Raw genomic sequence first — 12,239 nt, 5'->3', positions numbered from 1 at the left:
ATCAACAATAATCTGTCTACAAAGTCAATGTTATCTGAAAATTGTCTGTCTTTTTCTGCCATCACTACGGGTGAAGTCAGACAAAATATTATCATGCTGTACTGATAGCACCCAGTCTGTCAGTTAACACATACGTGTGATGTTTGGGTCCAACAAAGATCCTCATCAGATACTGTGAAATACATTTACTATTTAAAATTACTGGGAGCTATCAGCACAGCATGCAGCCATTCTGACTGATTTCTGCTTTATTCTGCTTGGAAAAATGCACCACTTGTATAGGTTTTTGGATGTGCATATTCTGCTGTCTGTTTGCCCCCTAATGGTGCTACCAAAATAGCCTGCCAATTGGATGTACTGTGTTGTCACGCAGATTCACTCAGTGTTGGGCTAAGAAAAGCATCTTTCGACAGAGAAGCTTTGGAATATTTAATGTTTTCTACCTCCCTGACAGCCTTTGGATTATTTTCTTTTCATTACAATGTGAAAGTCAAACTTGCACAGAACCTCAGACAAAGTCACATTATCATTGCATGGTAGTACATGTGCACCACGGAAGAGCTGGCATAGGGACAAAGAAATCTATACGAGCATACTGTTCAACTTAACTCAACTACAGTATGTTCACTTTATCAATTCAAAGCCTTGGCAAATCTAAGCTTCAGTGGTTTAATTGAGGCCAAACATTCCCTTTACAAACTGAAATTCATGTATTTACAACAATAACATCAGGAGAGTGCACATCAAATTTTAGACTCGGCTCTTCTGTGTTGCTCTATTACTTTGACATCCATCAGTACCATTCATGTCACATAGCAATTAAAAATACCAATACAGTTTGACTAGACTAGACTACTCTTGGAGCTTCTCCTTGCTGTTCCCTGCACAGCAGCATGGAAAACATAGAAACACGAGGGATAATGTGCAAGAAGCCTTTGTAAACAATCACAAGTCCAGCACAGACTCTTGGCTTTTTATTTAAAAACAATTTCTGAGTTCCTTCCTGTTTTTAACGGCTGTTTGTTTATTGTAGCCTACTGCTTACAGTAGATTCTTTTTTCTCTCTTAAAGACTTTCTAAACATTTTCTTCTGGGAAGGTGAAGTGAGTACAGCCAGTCCCTGCTACACTGTGTGCCAGCTGCAGCCCACAGAACTTGTCTGTTCACTGCTGAGAGTTACTGGGAAGACTTTCTAACGCGCCCCATAGCACCATAGGATCATATCTCAAAGCCAGTCGTCCTTTACAGAAATTTGGCACCGACTCTGGTTCATGCTAAGCAATGCTATTTGATATTTAGGTGGAGCTGTGAGTCATTGTCGGCACACTATCACACCTTCTCTACCATAAGCTGCAAACTAGGGAACATTCAAGCAATCAAAAGAAACACAGTTTTAGATGGCTGATAAACAATTAGACTCTTACCTCATCTCTTGGAAAATATTTAATATGTTGTGTAAATTACATTGTTTGCTATAAGAAGAAGCTAGTAATCTGAAAAAAAAAAACGTCATTCAAAGGAATAATTCAGTATTTTGAAAAACACAACTATTTGTTTTCTTGCTGTGACATTTCCCATTGTTTACAGTCTTTGTGCTAACCGGAACTATACACATATTTACCACACAAATACATCCTTGCATTTGCACAGCAGTAAAGTAAACAAGTATATGGTGCCAAAAGGCTGAACAGACGAAAGACTAAAGAAATTCAACTAGATGAAAAACCATCAATATTTTGCAATTAATTTTGTTGATACTGTGTTTTGTGTAAGTAGCTGGGTTTTCTGACATCAAAATATGTGTAGTACTACATATGGTGGAGTCTGTTAAATACTAATGATTGATATAATAAGCGTCATTAAAACTATGATCAAATGATGCTTTAGTCAAAACCAAAAAGTGAAACTAGAAAGATAACCAGCCATTAGACGTGGAGTTGAATTGCTATTAGAAACTCTTTTGAACTTTTCAGTATAAATCTAGGAATAGTCTTAAAGTTGCCTAAAAAATTTAGCATGACGGCTTTAAAAATTCAAAAGGCAATATCTCACACAGTCTGTCTGAACCACACTTAGCTGGCTGACTCAGCTGTTCAAGCTTTTACAATAAATTCCATTATAATGAATATCTATAGACAGGTGATCCGTTCAGGGTGTACCCCATCTTTTGCCCACTGCCAACAGGGATAAGCTCCAGGCCTCCTACAATTACCTGCCCCCCGACCCCAGATAGCAGGAGCAACCAGTAGATTAGGGATCGATGGATAGATACACGTCTGCTATTACAACCTGTACAATCTGGATGTTTATCTAATACAACTATGATTATAATGCTGTTGTTGCTGAGGGTTCAGAGCAGAGGCTTTTATTAAAAGAATGATGACCAGGTTTATACTGCAAGTAGGTAGGTAACAGGTAGACAATCAGACATGGTGTCAAGATTATACATCTGCAGCATGAAGCATATGAAGTGAGACACAAACAACATGACAGACTGGTAAGTGGCAGGTATAGTAAATCAATGGCCCAGAACCAGCAGGTTTACGTTCAGATTAAAATGAGGCTCAGCGTATCTGTTAACAGCAAACAAAACATGTATAGTGCACATACAGTATAGCCTACTTTATGGTGTAGTGTGGATTCATTCATTAATGTTTTGAGAGAGAAAAACATAAAATAATAACCTACATACAATACAGTCACATGCAATACTTTCTACACACACTGTTATCACATCTCTGGATATTCAAATGGCCACGCTGTTTTCTACCTCCGCTGGATCCATGTATGTGTACGGGAGTTCCAGACTCTCGTTTCTGGCTTTGATGGCTGCACTTAAGACTTTAAGCTCTTCTTGAAAAGCCTTTATCAGCTTGCAGGGAGTGTCCTCACTGAAATGGTCCTCTGGATACTGACCAAGAGGCACCTTATAAGAGCAATGATACATTTAAGTGTCTTTTAAGATTTTATGCTTTTTAAAGCGTTTATCAAATATAGCAATTTAGTGTACAGGTGTGAGAAATGAGTAACTCAAATAATGTAATTTTGTTGTAATGATCAGCCTATTTCACAGAATGTTAATACAAATCTGATTTACTCCTATGTCATTTTTCATCAAGTCATTGATTACTTACAAAGTCAGATGACTGCTTGCTGAGTAGCCACAGGACGGACATGCCCTGCACTGTGACATTGACATCAGGGAATGTCTGCAGCATTGTCTCCTTACTTGTTTTCCCCTTTGTGGTTGGTGGAGGAAGTTGTAAGGATGTAGGAGTGTTGGGCATCCAGCCACCATAGTCATACTGCAATAAATTAATAATGTGTAAATGACTGATTAATATGTTCTGATGCATACACTGCTGATGTTTCATTTCTGGTAAAATTATAATGTTCAGGCCAAAGAGTAAAATATACTTTTCAAAGCAGCTTGACAATGTCAGTTTGGTCAGTTCACAATAAAATATTAATATAAATATTTGTGGAATTTGGTTTATGACAAAATTCTTTTTATATTATCAGTGTGAGTGTGTTGCATTTAGGACCAAGCACAGCTGTGCCAGAGTGCAGCCTCAGAGTCATTAGCCTGGCTGTAGACTATTAGCCTTGTTCATGCTAAAGGCTCACTAACATTCCTTAAAGTCATTTATTAGGGTCAAATTCATCAACCTCTTCTAGTTTCAAACAGACTGAAACAACTCATCAACCCATTCCACAAAAACAGCAACAGTATAACAGTTGATGCAGGTAAATTTAGGGTTCACCTGTCCAGAATTCACAGCTGTGTGCTGCGCTGAGCCAGTGAAGATCACCATGGTCACAAACTTGACCAACTCAGCCACAGTGGTAAATCTCTCTGGGATTCCTGAGAATAAATTTCATTAGACTGCTTAAAGACATTTAATTTGGGTTTGATTTGATTCATGACTGCATTACAATAATGATGCACAATTCATCATTGAAAAGATTGAGATTCTCTTTAAAGCCCACCTGTGGCTGCCTGAGAAAGGAATCCATGTTCAAAAATGTCTGAAATCCACTTCTGCAGCTCAGGGTCATCCTGGACCTCAGTGTCTTTCTTGTAGTAGTAGCTGAGTACTCCCTGCACAAACCTGTGAGAAATGTGGGTAAGTGTTAACACTTTTTTTTGGTGATTTTAGCAGTAGGAGACTCATTTGTATACTTTCATTATAATGTATTTCTTGGCCTTTAAATAAATTCTAATTAACAAGGTGTAAGTCTGTACATGTAGCATGGCAAATACATGTCACTACAACAGCTATGATTTGACACCAATATCATGATCATCACATAAAGCTGAATGAAAACATCCTATAATACCTGTGGATGATATCCCAGAGCTTGAGTCCATCATCCCTGTAGTAGAAGTTTGGCACATCTTCCAGTCCACGGTCGGCTATGTCTTCTGGTATACAGAGGGATCTGTAGGTCAGTGAGGACATTGATCTCTTCAGGATTGTGGTCATAGCCTCTCCACCAGAAGCTGTAAACTAGGAGACAGTCAAACATGTTAGAAATATATTCGGAGACAAACACTGTTCAAAATGTTGAAAATAACAATAACAAAAACAACAACAATGATGATGATAATAATAATAATAATCTTCTTCTTTTCCTTTTAGCTGCTCCCTTCAGAGGTCGCCACAGCGAATCATCTGCCTCCATTTAACCCTATCCTCTGCATCCTCCTCACCCACACCAACTATCCTCATGTCCTCCTTCACTACATCCAAGAACCTCCTCTTTGGTCTTCCTCTCCTCCCCTCCTTCCTGGCAGCTCTAACCTCAGCACCCTTTTACCAATGTATTCACTGTCCCTCCTCTGGACATGTCCAAACCACCTCAATTTGGCTTCCCTGGCTTTTTCTCCAAAACGTCTAACATGAGCTGTCCCTCTGATGTACTCATTCCTGATCCTATCCATCCTCGTCACTCCCAGAGAGAACCTCAACATCTTCAGCTCTGCTACCTCCAGCTCTGCCTCCTGTCTTTTTCTCAGTGCCACTGTCTCTAAACCAGACAACATTGCTGCTCTCACCACTGTCTTGTCCACTTTTCCTTTCATTCTTGCTGACAATCTTTTGTCACACATCCCAACTGACACTTTCCTCCACTTGTTCCAACCTGCTTCCACACATCTCTTCACTTCTTTTACACCCTCTCCGTTGCTCTGGACTGTTGACCCTAGGTGCTTAGAATCCTCCAACTTCTTCACCTCTACTCCCTGTAACCTAATATTTACACATGTACTGTGTTTTACTGCGGCTAACCTTCATTCCTCTCCTCTCCAAAGCAAGTCTCCACCTCTCTAAATTTTCCTCCACCTGCTCCCTGCTTTCACTACAGATGACAGTGTCATCTGCAAACATCATGGTCCACAGAGATTCTTGTCTAACCTCATCTGTCAGCCTGTCCATCACCACAGCAAACACAAAGGGGCTCAAAGCCAATCCTTGGTGCAGTCCCACCTCCACCTTGAACTCGTCTGTCACCCCTACAGCAAACCTCACCACTGTCTTACAGCTCTCATACATGTACTGCACCACTCGAACATACTTCTCTTCCACTCCAGACTTCCTCATACAAAACCACAGCTCCTCTCTCAGCACCCTGTCATACGCTTTTTCCAAATCTACAAAGACACAATGCAGCTCCTTCTGGCCTTCTCTGTACTTTTCCATCAGCATTCTCAAAGCAAATATTGCATCTGTGGTGCTCTGTCTTGGCATAAAACCATACTGCTGCTCACAAATACTCACTTCTGACCTCAGCCTAGCCTCCACTACTCTTTCCCATAACTTTATTGTATGACTCATCAGCTTTATTCCTCTGTAGTTTCCACAACTCCGCACGTCTCCCTTGTTCTTAAAGATGGGCACTAGTACACTTCTTCTCCATTCCTCAGGCATCTTCTCACTCTCCAAGATCTTGTTAAGAAGCCCAGTCAAAAACTCTACTGCCACCTCTCCTAAACACTTCCATACCTCCACTGGTTTGTCGTCAGGACCAACTGACTTTCCACTCTTCATCCTCTTCAATGCCTTCCTCACTTCATCCTTACTGATCTGCTATTTCTTGCTCCACAACAGTCACCTCTTCTACTCTGTGCTCTCTAACATTTTCCTCATTCATCAACTCTTCAAAGTATTCCTTCCATCTTTCCATCACACTTGCGGCACCTGTCAAAACGTTTCCATCCCTGTCCTTGATCACCCTAACCTGCTGTACATCCTTCCCATCTCTGTCTCTCTGCCTCGCCAACCTGTACAAATCCACCGCTCCCTCCTTAGAGTCCAACCTATCATACAAATCCCCATACGCCCTTTGTTTGGCTTTTGCCACCTCTACCTTCACCTTACGCTGCATCTCCCTGTACTCCTGTCTGTTCTCTTCTGCCCTCTCAATGTCCCACTTCTTCTTAGCTAACCTTTTCTTCTTAACACACTCCTGAACTTCCTCATTCCTCATTCATTCCTGGACAATTTGAAAATAAACCAGTTTGTTCAGTACTAAATAAAAAACAATCACATTCAACTTAAACAGTTCATTGTAAATACTAAAGCAAACACAGCTACAGCTAGCTCCACCTACATACTAATACATGGAGGAGAACAGAGATAATCCAGTGCTTTGTAAACAATGTAAATGAAGACACTAGTATTTAATATTTTTGTTTTATCACATAAACATTTAATGCAGTTGCACACATCAACTGGCTCAGAACAGACATACACACGTTAAGGCAGCTCAGTTTACGAGTGCAAAACTATAATACGTTAAGTAGGATGACTCCATGATCACCACCACCAAGTCTCCTTATCTGCTTTCTTCTTCCAGATGACACACAAAGTACCCTCCTAGCTTTCTCCCTGATCACTTTAGCTGTAGCTGTCCAGTCATCTGGAAGAACCTCCTGACCTCCCAGAGCCTGTTTCAGCTCCTCCCTGAAAGCCACACAACACTCTTCCTTTTCCAACTTCCACCACTTGGTCCTCTGCTCTGCCCTTGCCCTCTTCATCTTCCTCACCACCAGAGTCATTCTACACACCATCATCCTATGCTGTCTGGCTACACTCTCCCCAGCCACTACTTTGCAGTCACTGATCTCTTTCAGGTTGAAACATCTGCACAACATGTAATCAACTTGTGTGCTCCTGCCTCCACTCTTATATGTTACCCTATGCTCCTCCCCTTTCTGGAAAAATGTGTTCACTACAGCCATTTCCATCCTTTTTGCAAGGTCTACCACCATCTGTCCTTCTGCATTCCTGTCCTGCATACCAAACTTTCAAGTTTTCCCTGACAAAGTCCCTACATTTAAAGTCCCTACTCTAAGTCCTACATTCCTGCCCTTCCTCTTCTCTCTTTGCCTATGAACACGCCTTCCTCCTCTCTTTTGAGCAACAGTAGTCCAATTTCCACTGGCACCCTGTAGGTCAACAGCACCGGTGGTGGTCATTGTTAACCCGGGCCACGACCGATCTGGTATGGAAGTCATATTTGTGATTCGTTTGATTTGGCTTACATTTTACGTCAGATGCCCTTCCTGACACAACTCTTTGCATTTACCTAGACTTGGGACCGGCACATGAAGACACTCGATTGTGCCTGCTTGTGGGTGCATTCATAATAATAATAACAAGAAGAAGAAGAAGAATGAGTGTTAGTCTTTTCATACCTTTGTGAAAGATCCAGTCTTGGATATTAGATTACGTCGAGCTAAAACGTTAATCTGTAGTGTGTAGCGCATGTGAGGTATGAGGAGCTGAGGAAAAGATATTGTCAGCATGAAATACTGTATATAAATGCTAAATTCTGCTTCATCAAATTCAGAGAATACACATATCAACAAATTCAAAGAATATGTTTTACCTTGTACAGTGGATGCACCATGGGTATGTTGCGCAGCAGAGACACTGCAAAAACCTCAGCCAGCAGGTGAGTGAGCAGCAGATGAACATTCATTTGATGCTCATTGAAATCTGCACTTCTGACAAAGATCTTGGCGATCAACCAGTCGTACTCAGAATCAGTGGGAAGAAAGATGGGGTTGTCATCTGCTGGGGTCTGCTTCAACTACAGGAGAAAGACAAAGGTTTGTTCTGCTTGGGAGGTTTATCTTTTCACAATGGAAATTTTACACTTCTACTGAATCAGTTCTGCCAGAGGTAGCTATATTAGAGTACTAATCTCACCTGAATAGCAATCGGCATCAGTGTATTATCAGGTCTTTTGTGAAGCAGGACAAGCGGAGCCATCAAGTACTGCTTCTTCCCATTGATGGTGTTTGCCTTCAGTCCATCCAAAAGCTTGTAGTCACACAGGAATATGTTGCGTTTCTGTTTCAAATTGCAGTGAGGATGAGAAATGACTTGATTCACATGTATACAGTGTGGATATTACATTTACAATGTAACATGTAATTACAGTCATGGGCCAAAACACATCTCTAATCCTACTAGATACAAAGTTCACATCTAATTTAGTTCACAGTTATGAGACAGTTACCTTCATTTCATCTGTCAGACTACCCTGACCACTGAGGAAGACCATGTCATCAGTGACAGGAAAGTTTCTGGGCAGAGTGGTACAACGTTGGATCATCATGGGGTTGACACCGTTTAGAAACTGGTATCCGAAAAAAGCATCTTCCTTCCAGTGATCCTGGACATAGTCTGAAACAAAAAACAAGGTTGAACTTTATTGAGTTTAAGACTAGATAATGTTGGTGTGTCACTGTTTTTAACTGTACACTGCATATAAAAAGAGTCAAATATGAAACACTTTTCACAAGTCTTTCTTGAAATTGACTATAGTTGCGCTTGTTTTCTCACCAGCAAAACTTCCAGGTTTTAATACATTTCCATTTCCTTCTTATATTTTTTTCAGAACCGAGGTAAGACGACTATTCAATCTATTCTGCATTCAGTTAAATCTAAGTGCTTTTCTTAGCAATAAAAATATTTCTAATGTTTAATGTAGAAAAACAGAATACAGCTGAGTGGTTGAATGAATACAGATGAATGTACTGTATATTATTATGTATTTCATGATATTGGATTGTACATTACCTGATATGCAAGTCTGTCTGCACCAGAACACTTGATGGAGCTCATTCATATCAGTCCACTTCTCTTTGCGATCAGCCAGTCCCTTCAGTTTCAGTTCTGCCAACCTAGAAAATTAGAGCAAAGAGTAAGTTTACTATGATGCCTTAATAGATAGAGGCTTAAACATATGACCAGACTAGCCCTGACAGTGCTTTGTCCAAACCGATCTATCTGCACTCAGTTTCCTTTAATATTAATTTTTAACTTTTTATTATTATTTATTTTTTTCTTTTCTAAAACTGTCTTGTCACTACTTTTGTCCAGTTGGGGGAGACAATCGGACTCACGGTCAGTACTCTAAGTTGATTAGGTTGGGAACCTTCGATCTAAAGCCAGTTGGGTCAGGGACTCAGGGGTTAGGAACCCTGGCGCTTTAGTGTTATCCTTAGAATACGGGTCTAAACAGCTGTAGTCTACTTGATCCTAGACGTAAGAGTCCGGGACTCAGGATCGTCTCTGCAGATAGTTTGTGTTGACGTACTTTTAGTCCATCAGGGATGGGACAAACTGAAAGTAGGGGACCCACAAATATGGGTCAGCGTGGTCCGATAGTCGATATCATAAGGGGCAAATATGGTGACAAAGTGGTGGCATGCCTTTTTATTTTTTATTCTTGCTTATGTATTTTTAACCTGTCTTTTATTTCTGTAAAGCACTTTGAATTACTCTGTGTATGAATTGTGCTATATAAATAAACTTGCCTTGCCTTGCCTTAAAGAGATTTAAAGGATGGATGGGTGGTTAGATAGATAAATAGATAGATAGATACTTATATATCTGACAGAATTTGAGGACTTCACCCTGTAGTTCTAGTATAGGAAAATTCTGTTTTCTTAGTGAAGGAGAACTGGACCTCACGAGGCAGAGAAAGTGGGTCTTCTGCATCAATGCAGTGGGGTATTCCCTCTGCATATACATGCCAGCTACAAAAAGGAAAAGAACATAGCAGTGAGGAACACGGAACATTTTTAACAGTATAACGTAGAGAACCCAAGCATAATATACTTGGCAAATATTTTCAATTTGCCCGTGACCTCAGTTAACATACACATAAAGAAATAAGAGCACAAGAATAAGCATAAGAAAGAAAAAATAACAATAACAAATATGCCAAATATATAAGATAAAATAAACAATGAATTTGCAAGAGCAAATATGTTATAGAATAATACATTTTAATACAAATCTGCACCTCGAAAAAAAAAGCATATCACTCCTCACAATGAGAAATGTTAATTGATTAACTATCAGCATGTCTTCAGTTTTAATTTAAACTATATGAGTATGATATATTTGACAGATAATGGTAGAAGCTCTGAGTACTCACCGATAATCCTTTGCTCGCTGCTTTAGTTCCTCCTGACGTGTGTATCTGCCAAGATGATGATTGTCTTCAAAGACTCTCTGAGCTGAAAAAGAGAAGAAAAAGAAGGTTTGTTGGTACATTGATCCCAAGATATGGGCATGAATTGACCTCATTATTGTCCATCTTCCAGGTGCTGTTTTTCTTTGACTGTATGTCTTCTGTTGTCATTTGACAAACAAGTAGCGTAATTCTCACAAACCTGTTCCTTCTTTGAAGCGATGCACCTCACTGTCATTGATCCAGCGGTAGATGGGAAAGGTGTAGGTGTCTCCTTCAGGAGATTTCACCTCCACCTTGGCAGGGAACCAAGAGTCTTCTGGAAACAGTCGAAGGGGCTTTTTATCTAGCTCTATGAGGACCAAGTTTCCAAGGGAGGAACTGCAGGATACAGTAAAACTTGACTCCTGAAGGAATGAAAACATTTATACAAGTAAATGATAAAATGTGTATCATAAGCACTGAGCTGTAACATCTAAATAATTTGCATGCAATTATTGACTGTAGAAGGGCAGGCCAAATCAAACAATGAAATATACTGACTCTGCATAAAGTACAAACTTTGTTATGCACAATATGGGAATTTCTTTTGGTTGGTTTGATTGGTTTGGTTGGCTGCAGGTTATAGAGCTACACTACAATCTGTTATGAATCGGAGGTGGTGAGGGTTTACCTTTATCAGAGCCTTTCTAAACTATGTACATTGAAATAGAGATGAACAGTTTCAACTTACTGCTCCTCTGATAAAGGATGAAGCCCCTCTCAAGCCCATCAGCCAGGTGTGTTCACTCTCACTGTCTGTGCCCACCAGCTTAATGTGGACATTATTTAAAGTTGTTGCATTGAGAAGATCAGCAGTGAACACTGTCACGTGGTAATTCACCATTTTCATTCTGGAAAACAGAAAAATAATCCTTCCAGCACTGATTGTTTAAGCTATCAATGGATAAATCTGACTGAATGCAATTTTAAAATACTATCACAATGAAAAGGTATCTGGCAAATGAAAAAAAAAACATCAAAATTGTCTTATCCTATTAATCAATTACAGTCCATTGATAACGGCATAAAATAATTTTCAAAGGCAACTCTCATACCTCTGTTAATAAGATGAAGCTCCTTTGATGTAAAGGTCCTTTGAGTAATGCCCTGGTGGGCATTACTGCCCTGCCCTCTTTTTAAACAAACACATGGGTGTGTCCCATCAGTATCAGTATCAACAGTCAACAGAGGTGATGTATGTTGTTGGAATGATGCCTAAAGGTGGAACTAATTTGAAGTTTGTTCAGTACTAAATACAAAACAATCACATTCAACTTCAACAGTTCATTGTAAATACTAAAGCAAACACAGCTACAGCTAGATCCACCTACATACTAATACATGGAGGAGAATCTAGAGATAATCCAGTGCTTTGTAAACAATGTAAATGAAGACACTAGTATTTAATATTTTTGTTTTATCACATAAATGTTTAATGCAGTTACATACATCAACTGGCTCAGAACAGACATATACACACGTTAAGGCAGCTCAGTTTACCAGTGCAAAACTACAATACATTAAGTAGGATGACTCCATAATTCATGTTTTGAAACACAACCACCCTTTACATATGTATTACAATGAAATATAAGGAGACTCATTCAATACAGTTTGTCATTTTGTACAACTTGCTGATCCCTCCAGCCAGTATAGAAACCTGTGAAAAAGTTTCTGCAAGCTGGGAAGAAAAAAAAAGAAAA

At 39.7% G+C, this 12,239-nt stretch overlaps 1 protein-coding gene across 1 annotated transcript; it reads right to left on the bottom strand.

The window, feature by feature from the left end:
* Positions 1–2,736: 2,736 nt before the first annotated feature.
* Positions 2,737–11,380, bottom strand: LOC113128090 (arachidonate 15-lipoxygenase B-like). The gene is made up of 14 exons (XM_026303143.1): positions 11,228–11,380; positions 10,697–10,901; positions 10,459–10,540; positions 9,932–10,054; positions 9,093–9,196; positions 8,530–8,696; positions 8,217–8,360; positions 7,894–8,097; positions 7,700–7,786; positions 4,342–4,511; positions 3,991–4,112; positions 3,765–3,865; positions 3,135–3,305; positions 2,737–2,926 (listed from the first exon to the last, which is right to left on the bottom strand). The coding sequence occupies exons 1-14, from the start codon at positions 11,378–11,380 to the stop codon at positions 2,747–2,749; spliced, it is 2,013 nt and encodes a 670-aa protein (XP_026158928.1). The 3' UTR covers positions 2,737–2,746.
* Positions 11,381–12,239: the final 859 nt, after the last annotated feature.

This window comes from Mastacembelus armatus, chromosome 1, assembly GCF_900324485.2.
Source record: "Mastacembelus armatus chromosome 1, fMasArm1.2, whole genome shotgun sequence".
Lineage (NCBI taxonomy): Eukaryota > Metazoa > Chordata > Actinopteri > Synbranchiformes > Mastacembelidae > Mastacembelus > Mastacembelus armatus.
Note: the sequence above shows the minus strand (reverse complement) of the source record. Positions and strands in the feature narration are given on the sequence as shown.